The 21,654-nt window shown below is 44.4% G+C and overlaps 1 protein-coding gene across 1 annotated transcript in view; it reads left to right on the forward strand.

Annotated features, from left to right (window-relative positions):
- Nucleotides 1–21,654, forward strand: part of GAPcenA (GTPase activating protein and centrosome-associated) — an 83,229-nt gene that overhangs the window by 28,785 nt on the left and 32,790 nt on the right. The window contains exons 13-19 of the mRNA XM_084587936.1: nucleotides 4,862–4,936; nucleotides 5,034–5,159; nucleotides 13,839–13,982; nucleotides 14,511–14,552; nucleotides 16,682–16,810; nucleotides 17,118–17,204; nucleotides 19,611–19,721. Coding sequence (XP_084444062.1) covers nucleotides 4,862–4,936; nucleotides 5,034–5,159; nucleotides 13,839–13,982; nucleotides 14,511–14,552; nucleotides 16,682–16,810; nucleotides 17,118–17,204; nucleotides 19,611–19,721 — 714 coding nt within the window. The remainder of the gene's footprint in view (nucleotides 1–4,861; nucleotides 4,937–5,033; nucleotides 5,160–13,838; nucleotides 13,983–14,510; nucleotides 14,553–16,681; nucleotides 16,811–17,117; nucleotides 17,205–19,610; nucleotides 19,722–21,654) is intronic.

Genomic DNA, 21,654 nt, shown 5'->3' on the forward strand with positions numbered 1-21,654 from the left:
GCATTGTAGTAAGCGGGTTATTTTACCATAGAAAACATACAAAAGCGGACGGTACAGCAGGTTTTCATTGTTGTAACCGATATATTGTTAAGGGGAGATGCTCCCCGAAAACACTTTTTCATTAATATTGAACCTAAGGTTATGAAACATTGGCCATTTATAGAGTTTTTAATGCTGATTCCAAATATGTTTTTACTTTCTACATATCTTTATTAGTTCTTGTGTAGAAGTGTCTGCAAAAGCACAATATAGGGCCTTTTGTGCACACTTTTTTGATAATGAAATGCATGTTTAGACCAGCTTGCAATAGCTCATTCTGTTGCTTTGGTAATATAGTATGTCGAAAGCTACTTCATATTTATTCATTCTATCCTATAATTGTAAAAAAAAAATTCAGGAACACCAATGGAACACCAATGTGTATATTTTGGGCACCATGTGTAAACATTCTGAATTTTTTTCAAAAAAAGTTCAAGAGATTTTTTATAACCAGGTAGATAACAACATTCTACACACTTTGAAGAGGCTGTGTGCAAAATTTCATCCAAATCTGACTACTAAAAGTACTCAAAATTTGTTGCACAAAATGTAAAAAATGCTAAAAACTACGAATGGAGAAAATTGCATTTGAAAGTTTCAAACATCTGTATTTTTTCATAAACACAACAAAAGCACATGAAACTTCTTGCCACTGCTTTCATGGCCGTACCATGAACTTTCTTGCTGATCGCAGCAAAGTTCTTGTCGTGTAATGGGTTCGGCAGGTCAAGAATTGCACAAAATCGCGACAGCTGTTCATGTCCGATGCCAATCGCGCGCGCAGCCACCACCACCTTCACGTCGACGGCGAAGCTGTCGCGAGAGCTTCCACTCCGATAGTCCCGATTTCCACTGGCGCTATCTGCAAGTCCACCAGGCACAACGCGGCTCGAGGTGTGCACAGCAGAAAGCACTGACGCTGGGCACTCGCTACTTTCACAGTGCAGCTCAAGAAAAACCGAAAGCCCCTTTCGCTTTTCCACCGGTACGCGTACCGCAAGGGTACAGGTACGGCACGTAGGGCAAGCAGCACCGCTTACCAGCACCGTAAGCGTGCTAATCTCGCATATCGCAGCACTCATAGAATATCGATGACCGCATGCTGCCCTATCTTCCTTGAAGAGTCCAATCTTCACCTCCGAGGCGCTCACAAAGTTCACCGCGGCATCGATCTCGTCCGAGTGTACGTTGGCCTGGTTAGGACTAGCTTGCGTCTCCCGCTGCAGTTTTCCGGTGAGGTCCGCGACGGCGTCCTCGGTACGGGTTCTTCGACCGAGACTTTCGAGCTCGGAAGTTGCGCTTTTGCGTGTCGTTCATCGCGAACTCAACAAATGCTAAAAGGCCGCTGAAAAGAACTAGCAGAGCACGATGTAGCGCGATCCAGACGCAGCACAAAACGAAAGCAGGAGGTAGGCTTCGCCACAGCGTCGTATCAGTCCAGGCCACTGGCGGCCTCTCTAGAGCACCACGTGATTTAAAAGGTCCAGTAGGGACGCTCGAAGCGTGCGCGGAAAACGTTTTTTTTATTATTTGCAGCCGAGATACAAGAGAAAGGCTTACTCAACCTCTCCCAGCAAACGGCAATGGCGGGCAATGCGGCATTCTCGAGGTATAGGCGCACGAAAATTGACGATTTGCGCGGAAAATAGCACTTTCTCGAGCCACCGTGGTTGAATAAAATGGACTTTTTACTAACTTCACGATCGAATTTTGCCTTGATCTTTTAGAAAGTTGTAGCTAAATGTTCAAAGATAATTTTACAGGCAAAAACTGAAAACTGAAAAATTACTCGGAAAACTCGCTTTTTCGACACGCATCTCCTCTTAAAACCGGTATCGTTATAAGTGGACTCGACTGTATTGCCGTCGGATGACTTGAAGCAGGCCTCTCCAGCCACACTCAGCATGTGGGTCATGGATGCTTCGACCAGCATCCCTTTGGAGCCCTGCTTTCAAGAAGTGCCGAATGTACAGTGCACTCGATGGTGCCGGCGGCATACTTCTGTGGCAAGATGTCTCTGACAAAAGACTCTTTAAAAACAGCACACCCAACGTTGACAGTCGCCAAAGTGATAAATGTAGTCCAAATAGGTGCCTTCACTGAGCTTTTCTCATCCACATTATACCTGGATGAAACTTTCTTTTCTTCTTTTTTTTGTTATCCCCACCAAATTGTCATATATATTGCCACATATAAGTTTATTTTTTTTATCTTGCAAAAATCCCAAATTGGGAGGTCGACCCATATGCTGCGCCAACCTATTCGCGGTGTGTAAGCTAGTTTCGGCTGAGCCACTGTTACTACATGCCTAGTGTCAGTGCTCATTCCTGTCAGTATGCATGGAGCTTTGCGTGCATAAAAGAAAAGTCAATTTGTGTGCCGGTCGGTTCTAAATGCGAATCATTTACCTGGCTCGTTCATGCTTGGAGCCGCTTTCTTGGGCGAGTGGTAGATAGTGCAAAAAAACACTTCTGGTTACCTCCAGAGCATCCATTATGCCAGAATCCAAAACTGCAGTAGCTCTGGTAATTCAACTTGCTGCTAACCAGGCTAGTCAACCGGGCTGTGCGCAAACAGGGAATTGCAGTAAGGTTTACCGTTTTACCTCCTTTGGTCCCCATTTCCCTTCTACTGATGACCTTGCATTCTTTCTATGCATTCATCGACTTTGAGTTGCACGTACATCATGACACCATTGCTCAAGCCAATGTTGTGGACATGCTTATGACTCTTAGCGATCTTGGCGATGGGGCAGCATCAAAGTGCTATGCGCTAATATATGGTACACTTTTTATTATGTGCGAGTTCATATTATACGCATGCTCTTATTGTAAATGCGGCTGTGCCTTCCACAATATTAGGGCCATTTGTGTGTGTGTGTGTGTGTGTGTGTGTGTGTGTGTGTGTGTGTGTGTGTGTGTGTGTGTGTGTGTGTGTGTGTGTGTGTGTGTGTGTGTGTGTGTGTGTGTGTGCGCGTGTGCGTGTGCGTGTGTGTGTGTGTGTGTGTGACAATAGTGTAGCAAACCAATATTGGAGGAATTGGAGTTTTGCTACACTGATAGAGCTGGCCTAGGTAAAAGATTTGCCCTAATTACATTGGAGTCATCCTTTCTGATTTTGAGTTCGAGTACAAATATTAAAGTTGAAGCATTCTTAGTGATCTGTGCATGCACATACAAACTGTTGTTAAAGGAGTGGTGCACTTTATGCCACTCAAAGGGCCATTGAGCCACTCTTGCAAAATCATTGTGACCCTTTTTTCACATCTAGTTATTAGGATGTTGGTCTGTAGTATTGCAAAGCCCACGGACTCTGCCGGGGTTGTGCAGTGGTTACAGCGCTCGACTATTGTTCTCAAGGATGCGGGATCGAATCCTGGCCTCGGCAACTGCTTCTCGATAGAGGCAAAAAGCAAGACGCCTGTGTGCTGTGCGATGTCGGTACACGTTAAAGAACCCCAGGTGGTCAAAATTTTCGGAGTCCTCCACTACGGCATCTCTCATAGCTTGAGTCGCTTTGGGACGTTAAACCCCAAGCAAACAAAGCCCACGAAAATGCTATTTTACTGGCTAGCATCTTTCTTCAACGAGGGGGGAAGAGTAATTTTTCACGGTGTCAACAGTTAAGCCCGCCCCCTTGGTTTGACATCATAGTGGTACGGTGCAGTCCACTTATAACGATATTGAGAAAACCAGAAAATTTGATCATTATAACCGATTATCGTTATATCTGGACCGAAAAAAAAAACACGTGCACACCTACGTATTTTCCCGTACATGTATGCTCGCCTGCTTACCAGCGATGAGTGAATTGGGTTGAACAACTCCAATCATCGTAGAGAGCACTGAAGATTTCATTACAGGATACGTAAATAGCCATGAAATAGCTTAAGCATGCTTTAAAAGGTCACAAAATCACGCTCACTTGAGCGGCAGCTGAAGCTTGACAGTCGCTGTGAGCATTGCTTCTAGTAGGGCATATTATGTTGTCACTCCATTTTGCCTGCACGAAACCGATCAGCAGCTGATGAACCGCAGAACATCCCCAATTTTGATTATCATTAAAATCATAGAGTTTGAATGCCCATATTTTTTCGCGAGGCTACCCCATGAATCTGCTGTTTCATCTCGAGAGCTATCCCTACGTCGTTACTGTACCATCGTCTTGGTTAGCGCTATCTTGCGCAGACGCTTAATCAGCCAATGGCAATGACGATATGGTTGCATCCTTTGTGCGGCAACAGCCAGCGATTATACTGATGATAGCACTCGTTTCCTAACTGCACACAATGCCCCTCACAAATTTACTCCACTCTGGTCCATTTTCAGCAACTATGTTACATTTTCACGTAATTCTCTTCTTAGTATTTTATTTTTATCAAACATTTAGAAACATTTTCATGGTAAACATCATCTGGGTGGCCAGAAAGCTATCGTATCCAATGGGCCGCCGATAATCTGTCGTTATTTATGGTTTATTTTTACATAGGGGCAGTGGGAAAACTGATAAATCCCAAGAATTTAATCATTATATCTAGGATCGTTATAAGTGGACTGCACTGTGTGCATAACCGAATGGTGGTTGTCACAGGAGCCACTTGCAGGCTGCTTACTGCTTACTATAATGCCATTAATGTAATGGCATTAACAAGATTCAAGCCAACTAGCCTGACAACAACTCTTGCTTAAGGACGCCTGTTTTTCTGTTGCGTTGCAAAGCTCGAGCAGAAATGTATTCACTGTGTTTGATTGGAATACATGGATTTAGGTCACTGTTGAAGTTGTGGCCCATTTTATAGCATGAGTGATTGGCTCTGCTACAGGCATATGCTGTCCAGGACCCAGAGGTTGGTTACTGTCAAGGGCTGTCTTTTCTCGCTGCTGCCCTTCTTCTACATGTGAGTAATGCACGGTAACAACTTGTGTGACCATTCTTTAATGCCAATTTGTTGTGATGTTGTGGTAGGATGGTACTAATGGGATGTGTTTGTGCAGATGCCAGAAGAGCAAGCCTTTGGAGTCTTCTGCAAAGTTATGTCTGAATATGGCCTCAGAGACCTCTTCCGCAATTCCTTTGAATGCCTCCACCTCAAGCTCTTCCAACTTGAACGACTTATGGAGGTACCTTCTTTGTGCATGTTTTGCAGCCTTTCTAGCTTCTGCTTTTCCAAAGAGGTGTGGCAGCCCTGAACCGTACAGTTACTAGTCTAAATCATAAGTAGAATCCCTCTATAATGGGGTCACCCAGACTAGCCAAAATGTTTACTATTTCAGTGCCTTTACCACATCAGCTGGTGGTGGCATGGCCCTGAAGATGCTTAGTGGTAATTCTGCTTGCTAAACACAGTGTTTGGTTTATAAATAAAACACTAAAAAGTGCCTTCCATCCTGCTCTTATCGGTTCCTTACATCATGCATTTTTTTATTATTGTATTTCGTTGTTTTTGATATTGTTTCCATCCTGTAGAAGTATATACCACATTTAATTCAATGTAACGCTAGTTTGATGGCAGGTTAAAAACTGAAGCTTTGTGTGGACACTGTGTTGTCTTGTGTGACTTCAGTGTCTTAATGACACTGAGAAACATGAGTCAAGCGTGGCAAAACCACTTGCACAAGTCACATGCCTCTGTTTCTTGTAAACACTGGAACAGTACTCTGCACCACCCACTACTGCGAACATTTGCCCCAGTTTCTCCTCTTCCCTACACCTTATTGCACTTTTAAGGTCTTCCTCTTTTCCAATGGACCATGCCATTCCATGTTCATAGCAGCTTTAGTCTCTCTCTCTCTCTTTTTTTTTTTTTTTCGTCGTGTGTGTTGCACCCTTTGTCTAATGCCTCAAGGTCTTGGCAAAGGTGGTGTCTCGTGTCACAACTCATGAGTCTGATGCTAAAGTCGTCTCAAAGAGCGCTGTTTGATCGTCTTCATTATCCTGAATGCTGGCTGGTAATTAATTGGCTATTTAGTAAACACATAGTGTTGTCCTGTAAAACAGTTGGGATTGCCTTCCATCCTACTTTCATCATCCTTTTACATGATACACCTTTTTTCAATTGTTGTGGCGTCACATATTCGATTTTCTTTATCGCGTGTATGTGCCTCATTTGCACAAATTCAATGTGGCGACGAAAGTAGTGCATTTCATTCCACGTGAAAACCAGCGCTTTGTCTATATGCAGCATCGTCTTCCGTGGTGTCATTGTCATTTAAGGGGCACTGTTTAAAATATGCCCACCACACAGTCAAGCAGGGCAAAAAGGCACTTACATATTGTTCACTGGCTTCGTGGATCATACCTTGACATGAGTGCCCATCTGAATTAACCAGTGTGAGGCTGCCTATGCTTGAATTCGAGGGTGTGGCACTATAGACTTTCATGGCTGTTGGCTGGGACTACGCTGCTAGTTCGGATGGTCTGAATTTCCAATTTAACAGGGTTGAATTAGCAAGATCCTATAAATGGGAATTTTTTTTTTTTTTTGTCTTTTCAAGGTTACTAAAGTGAATTTCATCACCAGGCTGAAGAACAGCTAGGTGAGGCCTGCTTTTAATTGGCCTTGAGGTAATGATTCGGAACTACAACAGTACAGGGTTGGGACTCCTGCTTCAATTGCGCCATTTATTGCAAACGCAACTTCTTGCACCTAACTGCTCCAACCACACCGAAGAGACTAAAACTGTGTCACTTTGTGCCAAAATGGCCAGAACGACTTCGGCATCTGTGTTTCAGCAGTGTTCGAGAACAGCGTGATCATTTGTTTTTCGAAACGAAAATGCAGCCATTCGTATTCAGTGTCGTGGGCACCTTCCGCAGAGTTTTTAATTATTTTTGTGTCTTCACCAAGTAGCACACATGACAAGAGAGCACTACATATGCCTGGGTTTATTCAGACGCCGTCTGGCACACGAAGAAGAACCTCCAAGATCAGGGAAGCTGCTTTTATAGCGGCTATCACCTGACCCATGACGTCACACAAGCATACTGTTGCAAGCAATGGCACAACATTCCTTCCCCTATACAGTGTTCGTCGTCATTATGGCCGATAGTGGTCTGGCGCCCTTGTTATGACTGCTATGACGGAGTGGCGGTTGCGGAGTAGGTTGCACTTAAGGACCAGGCTGGGGATTAGGTGGCGGTTGAGGATCTGGCTGTGGTGTAGGCACAGAGCCCTATTGCAGATATTCTGGTGCTGAAGTGTTGCCTTCGTTTGTTGCCGTGTCGTTCGAGGTGCACAGCCCTGTACTCTAGGGCGGAGTCATATGCAGCTGGATGCTCGATCACCTCCGGCCGGGATGGTAGGGTGGTTAGATGTCACCTTGTCCTGAAGTACACCGTCGGAGGTCATCAGCATAAGTGTATCGTTCTTTGTTCCCCGTGAAAACCAAGCATGTGCAGGCGCTCACCCACCTGCGGATTATCCCTGCTATTCATTTTTCATCGAAAGGTCTGAGACCCTTTACCAGGACGCGATCACCCTCCTCGAACTCTCTCCAGGATCCACGGGTTCAGTTTGCAGACTGCTTTATACGATCCAATTTGCTTCTCATTTTTTGCTCCATGTCAAGGTGCAGCAGGCTCAGTCGGGTTCGGGGCAACCACGACAGGAGTCTCTGCGCTGGTGTTTCCTCTGTGGGTCCCGTTGGGGTGTTCCTGTATCGGAACAAGAAGTGATGAATACGGTGCTGCATAAGCCCTGTATACATGGACTCGACAGCACCGGGTCGGGTAAGCGTCGAGTAAGCGAGGTCACCATTACTCGACCCGATTGGTGTCTACATGAACTCGCTTTCTAGCGAGTAAGTATCGCAGCGGCGCGTAGCGTCGAGATTTGAAGTTATTGTGCAAGTTTCTTACTCGCAATTGATTCCGTTGCCTTTTAGTATCGAGAGCTTCGATTATTATTTATTATCGTTGATGAGGGCTAAAAAGCCTTTAACTTTGCTGACGCTCCCCGCCGTTCCGGTTGCTTTTTAATCCCAGAGTTCGCCATAACTCGACTCCCTAACTCGACAGCGTCTACATGCTTTTAGACAAGCGGGTCAAGCGAGTTAACCTACCCCCCGCAAGCGAGTTAACGCGACCCGCTCCGCGGCTATTTTACTCGACCCGATTGCGTATACATGAACCCGACAACTGGTTTTTTACTCGACAGACTTACTCGACCCGACTCTGTCGAGTCCATGTATACAGGGCTATAGACATTGTCTCCCATTTCTGGTGCTCGTCCTGGATCTGCTTGCAGAGGTCTCTTTTCACTGTCTGCACACAGCGCTCTGCACTGCCATTTGAAGCAGGATAATATGGAGGAGATTTACTGTGCCGAATGCCATTCCTGATGAAGAAGTTCTCAAAAAATGCAGAAGAAAGCTGCTGGCCGTTGTCGGTCACTACCTCTTCTGGTAACCCATATGCGACAAACACACCACGCAGTTTTTCCAGTCTTTTCACTGGTCGTCGAACTCATGACAAACACTTCCACCCACTTAGAATGCGCATCCACAAGCACTAGAATCCACTGTCCATCACAATACGCAAAGTCCAGGTGCATTCTTTCTTATCTACGCGTGGGCCAGCCCCAGGATGACAAGGGATCATGCTGTGCCGCGTTCTGCGATAACTGGCATGTGGCACACTCTTTCACCGTTTGTTCTATATCCTGAGTTAATCTCGGCCACCACACGTGGCTTCTCGACAGCATTTTCATTCGGGTCATTCCCGGGTGGCCTTCGTGTAACATTGACAACACTTCTGTACGCAGGCACACTGGCACTAATACGCAGTTTCCCCAAGTTACACAATCTTGGTCAAAAGTTTGTGGCGGCGAACAAAATACGGTGCCAGCAGTTCATCTGGAATGCTCGAAGGCCAACCAGTTTGTGTATAATAGAGCACTTTTGATAAAACCTTGTCCTTGCGAGTTTCCAGTTTTATTTCCTTAGCAGAGAGAGGTACTTAATGAAGTACAGAAAAAAATTAACGCTGTCAAGTTCGTCAGCTTCAGTTGTCAAGGGCAGCGGCGATAGTGCGTCGGCGTTTGCAATCTCCCTAGACTTCCGATAAACCCAAGCAACAACGCCCATCGCTGAACACGGGCCGCTGACATAGTGGGAATCGGTTTGTTATGCCCCAGACCTACTAAGGGCTGATAATCACTGTAAATGCAAAACTTCCGCCCGAACAAATACTTGGAAAATTTGTTTAGTCTGAACACAACGGCGAGTGCCTCTTTTTTGATGTGGGCATAGCCTTGTTCTGCTTTGCTGAGTATTTTCGACACGAAAGCGACTGGCCTTTCTACAGAACCTATCTTGTGGAACAGAACGGCTCCTACGCTGTACGCAGATGCGTCACAGACTAGCCCTAACTCTTTTGTAGGGTCGTAGTACATTAGTATGGAGTTCTGCACAAGCCATCCTTTTGTTTTCTGAAAAGTTGTTTCTGCTTCAGCTGTCCATTTCCATCTCTCGTTATTACTGAGTAGCCCATACAGTGGTTTCAGTTCTACTGAAAGGTTTGGAAGAAACTTTCTATAGAAATTGATTAGCTAATGGTATGCTCAGAGCTCATGTTTGTCCCTGGGGCTTGGGGCTTCCTTGATAGCCTGTACTTTCCTGGGGGGAAGGACGTATTCCCTTGCCATCGATCACATGACCCAGGTACGTTACTGAGTACTGAAAGAACTTGCATTTTTCTTTCTTCAGTTTGATTCTTCTTTTCTTAAACCTTGTTAGCACACTTTCGACGTTTCCGCGGCTATCAAAACATCAAGACAGCAAGACACTCCTTCTAACTCGCTGAGAACCTCATCCATTACTGCCTGAAAAATGAACAGTGCATTTGTTATTCCGTACAGAAGACTTGTGTATTTAAACAAGCCGGTATGCTATCGTTACAAGCTCCTGGAAATCCGGGTGCAATCTTAGCTACTGGTAGGCTGTTGAAAGATCAAGCACCGTGAAATACTTGCTGCCATGTAACGTTGCAAATATGTCCTCAATTACTGGCAACAAATAATAGTCTGTTCTGAGGCACGGATTTACAGTCACTTTGTAATCTCCACATATTCTTACTTTCCCGCCTGCTTTGGGAGTGACTACTGAGGGAGTCGCCCACTCACTGCGTTCGAGTCTGACTAGCACTCCTGATTGTACTAAGGACTGAAACTCATTTGCTACTGTTTCGCGGAGCGCAAAGGGCACAGGGCGGTGCTTACAGATACAGGAGTACTACAGTCTTTCAACAGGAGCTTCACTGGAACGCTGTCTATTAATCCTAGTGCGGGCTCAAATACTTTCGAGTGTTTTTCTACAAGGCCTGCTACCTTGTCCACACTGATTCCACAGACGCTTGTCCAGTCTAATTTCAAAGCTTCCAGCCAGTCGCGACCCAACAGTAAAGTTTCACACCTTTGTGAAGTGCGCACAACGATAAGAGGCAGAGTAACCGTTTGACCATTGTGCTCGACCAGGACATCTAACTTCCCTACAATCTTCCCTAAGGCACGCCCCCGTAAGCTTTCAGCTTTGGTGCGCAGCCTCTTAGAGTTAGGGCTGGCCAGTACTTTTGATAAACACTTTCTGGAACAATAGAAACAGACGCACCTGTATCAATTTGCATTGTAACATTTCTACCACCCACAAGAACATTCACAGTGTAGCTGCGGCGACTAGTATTGTCACAAGAAAATACACTATGCAGTACGAGGCAGTCCTCACCGTTCATTACTGCTTCTTGATCTGCACTCTCCTTCACGGTTTGCACAGAATGCACCCGTGCTAGACAGACCCTGGCCAGGCGTCCTGTCTGCTTGCAGATACGGCAGCGGTATTTCCGGAACGGGCAGGTAGCTTCAGCGTGCGCGTTTCCGCAGCAGGGACAACCACAAGCTTCGAGTTTGTACTCCATAGGTTCTGCTAGTACTGCCTTTGTGTCTCGTGCTCTAGGTCCGGTCTTCCAATTGCCTCGTCTTAGCACGTTCACTTACTCTTCTTCGTTAGAGGCAGGCTGAAATTTTCTTGTCTCTGTGCGGGCTAGTTCAATACTTTCGGCGAAGTCACAGGCTTCTGCAAACGACAGCGTGGTTTTCTTTAGGAACTCTGCTTGAGTAACCTGGTCCCTCAGACCAGCTACGAAACGGTCCTGCAATGTTTCATCCAAGAATAGCCCAAAATTGCAGGTCGCTGCTAGCCTTTTCAATTCCACAGAGAACGCTGCCACTGTCTTGTTTAAATGCTGCGTTCAGCAGTTAAAACGAAACCTGTCTACTATTATCAATCGTTTTGGAAAGTAGTGCTCCTTGAGCACCTTCACCAAGTGATGGTAGTCTCTCTCTCTTCTGGCTTCTCCGGAGCTGGCAAATTTTTGAGCATCCGATAAGTCTTCTACCCTATGGCAGTCACAAAAGTCGCTACCTTCAAGTCGTTGCTCACCTTGTTAGCTTGGAGGTAACCATGAAAGCGTTCGACGTAGGACTCTAAATCTTCGTCCCCGTCCTTTGCAAACTGGTCGAACTGGCCGAGCGTAGCCATGCTGCTATCCGGCGTCTATGTGCTTGCCCTATCCGGCATTACGGTGCTTGCACTACCAAACCATGTTACTTCAATTGCAGGGTGGATCCCATCCCCATCGCCACTGTTATGTCTTCACCAAGTAGCACACATGACAAGAGAGCACTACATATGCTTGGGTTTATTTAGACGTCTGGCGCACGAAGAACCACCAAGATCAGTGCAGCTGCTTTTATAGCCGCTATCACCTGACCCGTGACTTCACACAAGCATTCTGTAAGAGCAATGACACAATTGTCATGCTCTTTTAGGTGGTTCAAGCAAGCGATGGCGCGCGCGCGTGCGCGTGGCCACTCCCGAATCCCAGCTGTCGTTGCTGCTGAGGCCAAGGAACTGAATGGTGTTGAGAGAACTGAGCAGTGCAGCCAAGTGCACAGCATTTCATAACTTAATGCAAAACATTAAAAGGCAGGCTGAGGACCCTGTGAGCAAACTCTCTGCTAATAGGGCAATTCTAGAGCACTGTAGCTGAACCATGTTGATTCTGAGGGCATGGCAGATTTAGAATAGATTTGAAAGAATGGTGTTGAGAGGACCAAGCAGCGCAGCTAAGTGCACAGCATTTCATAACTTGCACGCAAAACATTAAAAGGGAGGCTGAGGACGCTGCTAGCAAACTCTGTGCTAATGGGGCAATTCTAGAGCACTGTAACTGAACCACGTTGATTCTAAGGGCATGGCAGATTTAGAATAAATTGAAAGAGTTATACGTTTACCAGCCCGTAGTCGATTGCGCTCTATGGGTCTGAGGTGACTCATATGTTACTGCGTCGATCGGACCGCACATTTGGGAGCACTTTTGCTTCCTCGTGAGTGTCGGCTCGGCGATGTATAGTTCGATGGTAGTGCCACCACTGTTTTCGGTTTTATGGGCAAGCCTGCACCGTGCTGCCATTCAACCCACTTTTCCATTTCTACTTGTCTGCTGCCCGGCATATTGATTGGCTTGCGGAAATACAAAACTACAGGCGGAAGACAAGAGTGATGTGTGCTGCTGACAGTCTTCGCTGGCGGTGGCATTTTGATAGAGATGAAGTGCTACAGAGGCACTTGTATTGTGCGATGTCAGTTCACCTTAAAGAACCCCCATAACGACATGCCTCATAATAATATATGTTTTGACACATAAACGCCTGAGCCGTATTGCTCCAAAACACGATTTTACTTGATTCAAAAATTGCTGCAAAATGACTTTTGGGCATTCCCATCTCTGACAGTACTCCGTGTCCCAAGAACGCAGTAGACTGGCTCTGATAACGATGATGGGGCGCTCCGTGCTATCTGTTCATGTGTCGTTTAGTGCTGCTGACATTCCCTCTCTAGAGTCACTGGGTAAAATTAAATTAGAGTACCACTAAGGTTCTAGTTGGGTTTCGACAGCAGCGACCAGTGCCATCCATAAGGCTTTTAAATGGCCAGAGGTGTACCGTTGGGCATACCTCCATAAGAATTAAAAGAGGCCGACCGACAAACCAAAAAAGGGGTGTCTCTATGGGCATGTGTGAATGCCTGCTGAAAAGAGCACATCAGTGTTCAAAACACATGCGGCCATAAAAGCATGACCTCAGCTGAAGAAGGCTGGAAAGCTGGGCAAATTTGTAACGGTTAATTGTGAATTGAACAATGCAAAATGAGACGTCATTGGTCTGCGCATACCTTCTCTTCTCTGTCGTTTATCTTATTTTGTGTGGTTTTGTCTATCTGCACTGACATTAGCTTTCTTTGTATTTTTGTCTTTCTCACAAATTCACCACCTTGAGTCCCGCTGAGGTGGCGCAGTGGTTACGGCACTCGATTACTGTTCCCAAGGATGCAGGATCGAATCCCGGCCTCGGCGGCTGCTTTTTGGTGGAGGCGAAAAGCAAGGCACCTGTGTGATGTGTGATGTCAGTGCACGTTAAAGAACCCCAGGTGGTCGAAATTTCCGGAGCCCTCCACTACGGCGTCTCTTATAGCCTGAGTCGCTTTGGGACGCTAAACCCCACAAACCAAACCGAACCAAACCAATCATCGCCTAGGAATGTAATAAATCAGGCATAGCTCTTGCACTTGTGCAAAACCATATTTGCAGAGCTAGAACTCTGTCATCTGCCCCAAGTCTTATAATGCTGCATTTTTACGACAAGTTATTGAGAAATGATGTGACAGTTTCTTAGCCTGAGTGTGAGTGTACAAATTTATGCATCACCAGTTGTTTGTCTAATTACATGAGTATTTTGTCTCTTGCAGGACCAGCTTCCACAGCTGCATGCTCACTTTGTGGATCTTGGCGTGGAAGCGCACATGTTTGGGTCCCAGTGGTTCCTGACATTGTTCACAGCCAAGTTTCCATTGCACGTAGTCTTCTTCATCTTGGACCTCTTCCTGCTTGATGTAACTACCCACCTTTACTTTTTTCATGTGTATGCCATTCAATATCTTTGCAAATTTTAAACTAGTCAGAAAAGATTTTCTAACTAAATGGTCTGTTCACTTGCACAAAATGGGGCACGTGTGCTTCATAAAGGTTTTTAAAGGGCTCTGAGGATCGCTCCTGCGCTTATTAAATGGCTCCGGTAAAAGAGGCTCGCTCCTTTGTCAGTTCGTTAATGTGTAAGCAGAGGTCTTTAACAGTAAATTGTTAGAAGTATTGAAAAATATTTATGGTTTGCTTCTTGCATCTTTTGTATTTGGGAGCTAAGGAAAAATGGGATGTTAGAAGTAGAAAAATATTTATGGTTTGCTTCCTGCATCTTTTGTATTTGGGAGCTAAGGAGATTTGATTGGTATCCTTCTTTCTTGTTTTTTAAATTTTCAGTGCAGGGTAATACACTGGCTAGACCACCTTGTGTTTGACAGTGTGATAAAGGCAGATTTGTGTTGCTCGGAGATGTACACCGTTTTGTGTTTGTTTCCGCCCAGGGCATGGACACACTGTTCCAGGTAGCAGTTGCCTTGCTCACGGTGAGGATCAATTTGCGCTGCACGGTTCACCTGGCAATCTGATATGTACAGCAGGTGGAGGTGGGGTTTTGCCAACAGGCTGAGCAGTTACCCTGACCTAAAAAAAAAAAAGCTCACTTTTCGTGCCACTGATGTGTAGTACCACATTTCTCGGAGTATAGACGACGGCAGGAGAAAATTTCGGCTTGAAATAAGTTTTTGCCTAGATTGTCCGTACTAAGTGTATACACAATCTACAGAGAAATGCCAGCTTAAGATCAATATCTTTCTATTTGTATTTCAATATTTAGAGTCTTTAGTTCTAACCCTGCCAAAATCTCTTTCCGGAGTGTTGTCGTGATAAATTAAGCACGTCAGATTTGATAAACGGCTCCCGGTGTCTTCATGCCTCCAGAACCAGACCCCTCTGCCAGAGCAACTTGTAGTCTGGCTTTCATGAAGCCATTGAGGACATTCTCCTGGATGCCTTCTTTAGCAGCCATAGTATGACTCGTAACTGCACTGCCCCTTTTGGTACTATTAACGTAACAGCATTAAGGGCTCCATTCTGCAGAAGATTGAGCATCGGCGTTGTCAGCATTGGGAGTAAAGATGTCATGAGCATTCAAGGGGAGCCACAGACAGGGGCCATTAATGCCATCGTGTCATACTCTTGAAGACCAAGCTTAAGTTATTGTGCATGTGCTTGCAAATCAAAGCACTGAAAAGTAGCCACTGCAAGCAGAATTTGTTCGCATATTGAAGCTGATCGGATATGGGAGCATTTTCGCTGTGTGATTTAGCATGATAAAATGCTGCAAACATAGCTGGGCGACATATCTTACTCTGACAGCTAGGCCTGGCGGCTATGACTCCGACAAGTGATGTTAAATTAAATTGCGTAGTTTGCGTCTATAGGTAGTCCGCACCACGCAAAATTTCTGCATGTTAACATGTATAGTTCATGGGATAGTTCAGAAGATATGGTAACTTAGTACCAAAATGCAATATATATTTAGTTGACTAATGAATAAGGTGATCAGTTCAAAATTTAGATTGACGTGTTGCTTTTCTTAAATGTATTTAATGTAAACACCCGCATATAATATGAACCCACATATAATACGAGATGTAATGTCGGGATAGTGAAAACGGGAAAAAAGAAATTTTCATCCGTGTATAATGCAAGCAAGGAAAGAGGAGTAGAAGTATTTATTTGCACTACATTTTGCGGTTGCCACACGAGGCATACATGCTCCGCGCTTTCACGTCTCAACGCCACCTCCACTAACCTTCATGTGCCAACACGCTCAATCGGAGTATTTCACGTGCTGTGAGAAGTGCAGCTCACATTTTTCCCGCAATTACGAAAGCCACATGGTCCTCGCTTTGATCTAAAACCAGCAGGCTGCTTCCAGCTTGGACATGAGATAGCAGCGAATGAGCTGCCAGCTGGCAGGCATTGCACTCGCACATTTTCGCCTCTAGCATTGTGCCTGCTGTGAGCGTATGCGTCCAGAGTTTTCACGATCGTTGTCATTTGGTGTATCCTCTGCTGAGAGTTCCTTGCTAAAGACATCTTTCTCCTCAGTACGTCTATCTAAATGCGTTCTGTATCCCGCATTTCTCGAAAGCGTAACTGATGCGCTCCTTGGAAATGCTGGTCGAGTGTTCGCGATTGGGCTGTAGGGCATGGCCAGCATGGCTGGAGAGGCCTGTGAGAGACTCGTGCAAGGTGTGATCGGCCTCCTTCTGATCGTGTGTGCGTTGTAGGCGCCATGGTGTCGCGAGAATTGCGTTATTAGCCTGGTGAAACCGAAACCACCGAACCAGTCAGCCAGTAGCACCGCTAAATAGCTCCTCCTCTGGCTGGAAACCCGAGGCTGATAGCGTTGATTTATAATGAGGCCAGAACCGCAAATTTAGGCTGAAGTTTGTTTGGACCTGCATACAATACAAGGTAGAAATCTGACGTGATGAAATCGGGAAAAGAAAAAGGCCGTATTGTACGCGAGTTTTTATGGTACGTCCATAAAGCACTAGCACTGATACTATTTGTAAAAAGCTCTGACACACATAGAGCTGCTGATTTGTTCAACCTATAAGTGCCAATAAAAATGACCTACATGGTGGGCCCCCTTCAAATGCAGCACTCGTGCCGGGACCTTCTGGCGCTGGATTTTGAGGGAGTGCTGAAGCACTTCCGGGTGGCTGTCCCCAAGAAGTACCGTTCAGAAGAGGCTGCCAGGTCACTTCTCAAGACAGCTGTTGGGATCAAGGTGAAGCCCACTGTCTAATCCTGCTATTGACATAATCGCCTCCATATTTATGGCTTCGAATAAGGGCGGGAGCTGCAAACATTTTTAAGATCACTCTGCCTGCATTTGTCCGCATTGTTCTTTCGAGTCTTCACGTTAAAACTGCATGCAACAATAAGTTGAGCTTTGTTTTTCTTTTTTCTTTTTTAGTTTTGTTACAGCCAGGTGTAGGTGTACTTAGAGAATGCAATGTGCCTGTAATGAAGAAAAGACTGTGTCTCTTGTTTGTCAATTCAAAAGGGCTTTGTTGTTTTGTTGTTGTTTGCAGGTTAAGAGGCTAAAACGATATGAGCGAGAATACCAGCTGCACAAAGAACAAGAACGTCAGATGGAAGATCCCGTTCAGGTTCTTCAGGTAGCCATTGCTTGCTTATTACATTTTTAAATTTGCTACAAGTGCCTACTCAAGTTATGAAGACATTAGGACTTGTAGGAGGCACTCTGAAAGGCATCGAACCGGCATAGTATTCACAGAATTGAGAACTACATTTCTACATTTTGAATGGTCGTCATTTGAAATTTTCCCTAAGTAATGTAAGTGTCTGTCTTTTTTCAGTCCATAAATGAACAAGTTCATTGATTGTGTAATAGTTAAGGAGGAAAACTGCCCATTTGAAGCAAAACAAAAAATAAAAAGAAAGCTGTGTGTTTGAATGAACCATTCCTTCCACACAAGCAGTAAGCTAATTACGATGTGTGTAGTAATTAAATGTTTGTTATGATTTCAAATTTTCATTTCCATGTGGTTTTCATGATAACCTGGCACTAGGAGGGCAGAGTCTGTGACTGAGAATTGTCAAAAGCATATCTATTTCGTTGCTGGAGGTCATACAGTCGCACACATCATGTTGATAGTATCCTTCACGTGCCGCCGTTCACGCACTGACCGCCATGCACGTCTCGCGCTTGTCCACATACAACCATGATCAACATATCCCACACTAATGCGCACCCCATTCCACCTTGTGCTGTTCCCAAGTCTCCTGTGCATCCGTTTTGTGTCACCTGCACTGACCCTTACAGCATTTATAGAACATTCATGCTCTTGTCCTCTATTGTAACTCGTACAGGCTCGTGGTTTCTACCTGGTTCTCTATACAGAGCAAGCTGCCAGTGAATCGAAATGTACAGGTCAGCATACAGATAAACACACGGCTGATTGTGACCAAAAAAAACAAAACAAATCCAACGCCTAAAAATTTGCCTAATAATAAGTGTTTTACGTTACCAATTTATGTTTTACGTTACTGGAATTACATTACCATTTAATTAGACAATGCAAAAAAAATTGTTACAATTTTAACGAGGCAGACATAATAATAAAGGGTCCATGCTTCTATTATCATGGGCCACTTGTAAACGGTGTCTTGGTTCACGCGTGCAACATCACCTTACAGTAGCACCTTATGCCTCTCGGCAGCAATGTGTGCGGTTTTGTCGAAAAAGAAATGGGCGCGTAATAATTTTATGCGAAGGAACGGTCTAGCACGCTTTCAGTTGCCACAGTTATAACGAATGCTGGCTTGTTTTAATGAAGTTAGCGCTGCCATCAGAACACTCATTTGGGAAGCGGCTTGTGTGTCAGATACGGTGAACAACTATGGGCGCAACTTGGTTAGCAAACGAGGAGACGCAAAAATTCGGCCTCATCATTGAAAAATGTACGCTTTCCACCAGCTTGGTGACCAAAAAAGCCCACTTTTGTGATACCATCGCACCTGTTTCACAACCAACTTGGGGACCCAAAAAATGCAACAGGAAAGCATTGAAATCGCTTGGCCAGGTGTGCACTAACTGGCTGCAATGCCAATCTGTGTGTACGTTTGTCGGATGGTCTTATTTGAAGCAAAATTGTGATGGTGTCAGCTTTGAAAAACCACCGTGTGCAGTCAATGATCAGGTACTGGCAGTGAGAACTTTGAATGCTATTTGTGTGGTACACCTTGTTGTTGCCTGCGCAATCGTCTCTCCAAATCCTGCAGTTCTGCAGCATGGAGTCAGTAACTCTTACAGCAGGCAGCTTAGTGTGTTGCGCTAGCTTTGTTGTGGTCAAAGATCTTGGTCAAAGATCGTTAACTGACCTACCTCTAGGTATTGACTATTAATGATGCATTCCTAACCACCAGTTAGTAATTGGTAATATCACATTTCTAAAGCTGTTAATTGGCACAAAGAAGCTTAGCAAGTCGCATGAAGAAGTAGACATGCACAACAGGCCTTTTAAAGATCATAAGTGTCACTTTTGCGCAACTTTGCATTTCCGGCTGTAGTAGGAAGTAGCTAATACGAACCTCAGATACAACAAACTTGATCTCTGTGACCATTTGGTTCGTTATAAATGGTCTCAACTGTATATTCTGGCAGTCAAGTTAGCAGGTGTATTCGTAATGCAGGTTTTTCAGTACACCAATGAATAGAGCTCAACAAAGCAATATCTTGGTGATACCCATACAATGTTGCTAAAATGTATGCAATGTTTAAGCAGCATTGTGACATTGGCTCTAGGTAATCCTGTTACAAGCAGCGCCGAATTTGTCATCAAATTCTTAGCTGGTGTATCATACTTTCTTTTTTTTAGGACAAAGATTGTGTGCCCAGTCTGGGGGCTCGATGGACTGGCTAGATGGAAAAGGCTAGATGGACTGTTTGTTCACATCTCTGTTGGAAGTTTGAATTACCCCTGAGAGCCCTATTCATCTCATTGTGTTTGAACAAGGTATCCTCACAATACTCAGCCTCTCTTACTGATTTTTTGTTCCAGAAAGAAAAGCAGCGCCTGATGGAGAGCAATTTGCGCCTGGAGCGGGAAAATGATGAATTGGCTCATGAGTTGGTGACGAGCAAGATCCAACTGCGCAAGGACTTAGATGCTGTGAGTGATTGCCTCATTTTAGCCTTGTTTTTCTTTTTCCAAACCAGAAGGATGCTGTCCTTTGACAGAACAGGAATGGGGCAGTAGCTTGAGCCAGCTGGCAAATGACGCGTACATGTCGTGAGCCTGGAGATTTAACAGCTGTGTTGGTGAACCACTGCATTTGGATGCCTACAGTCGACTCGATAATAGACCTCTCGCTGTTGTAAACTTGAAGAAGTATAGACACGGAATTTTTGTGGCATTTTTCTTGTTAATAATGCTTAAGGCGTTCCTGTATATAGATCGCCACGTGGTTTCCGCCTATGACCACGATATAAATCGCTGACTCTTCACTTGTTGTGATTCCTGTTCTTGAGGCAGGCTGACATTATCATTGTAGTGAATTCAGAAGACGCAGGAACGATTATCTCGCTCCTTTCTCACCCGTCACGTGACCTAGACTTGACTTTGACGTCACAGCCATCACTCGGCTGTTGAAACCGAAACAGGTGAGGAAAAAAATTCATCGTGGTGATCCGTGTACAGTAATATTTTACGCATCATTACAAAGCATAAAACACGAACCCAAAAATTAGGTGTCTAGACTCCTTTAATGTCAACGAGATATTACTTGATAGGTGAAATCGTCCACTTTTGCTTCTAAACCAATTTTTCTAGTTACTAGCGCTCCTCGCCACTTTTCTTCTCCTATATAGAGGCAGCTTACTCTGCATAATTAAAGGGAAAAAACTTCGTTACTCTCATCTACTGTGTAGAGCAGACGATTGGCAACGATGAGTCACATTTGACCTCGAAATGCATTTTCCTAAGTGAGCAACATCATATGTATGATGTGTACCTGGAGGCAAGTTCGTTTTATAATTAAATATGCAAAAATTCTACCAGCACTCTGAAATAAAGCAGCACACTCGTTGATCGTTGTTGTTCATTGTGCTGTTCGCTATATACTGTACGGTTTGGTTAGTTATATTTCAACCTTAATATAAAGCAGATTGTGTGCGGTCAAATAATAAGCATACAAAGCGAAAGAAGTGTTCTTATACGGCCAAGAATGCCAGCAGACTGAAATGCCTGATGTGTTTGTGACGTGCATGCTCCATGCGCTGGGACATGCGGCTCTCTCGCTGGTTTGTGATGCAGGTGAGATTCAAGCTCGGCGAAGCCAGGCATATGCTGTTACCCTCATTTATTCTAGTTTTTATGCAATGCTTACGAATCATTTCTTTGAAAATATTCACTGTGTACTCATAAAACCTGTGGAGCGAAAGGTTGTTTCATGAGACTTGTTTTTTTTTGTGTGTGTTTTTTTTTTTAATTGACCAATTTGCAGAAATCTGTAAGTCAGCTTCTCAGCAAGACTCGCTTTCTGGCCAGAAGACCTCATTTTCCGACACTTTCTTGGTCATTGCGGAAGAGAAGTGGCAGGTGTCCCTTATAAGTAGGGGTTGGAGTTTTCGGTTTTTATTTTCAGAGAATTCGGCTGTGACTTTTTTCAGTGTTTATTTGCAAATACAATTTTCGTTTTTTTTTTTTGTTTTTTTTTTTTGTTTTTTTCGGTTAATATTATTTTCTGCTGAAGAAATGTTGGCTTTTTTTTGGTGATATAAGAGACATCTGTTTACAGTTAACAGTGACATAGTGTTCTCATTTTTTTTTCTTGCATGATGTTTTATGTGCCTTTATTTAATGTACAGTTGGTCATAAATACAGCTAAGCTCCTAGAAGAAAATGATATTGCCATGATGAAAAATGGCGTTGTGACAAAACTCATATGTAAAACAAATTAGCTCGTTAGACAAAAGAGTAACTGAAATATTATTTATTACGATCAAATTCTTGCATAAACCAAATCAGTTAAAAAAACAAATGCGCTTCTCTCGGCTTGTGTCTGAGAAGTGTCACATGGCAAGGAACTGGCGGGCTTTGGTTT

Source organism: Amblyomma maculatum, chromosome 1 (assembly GCF_055883805.1).
Source record: "Amblyomma maculatum isolate TAMU_Amacu chromosome 1, ASM5588380v1, whole genome shotgun sequence".
NCBI classification, from domain to species: Eukaryota; Metazoa; Arthropoda; class Arachnida; order Ixodida; family Ixodidae; genus Amblyomma; species Amblyomma maculatum.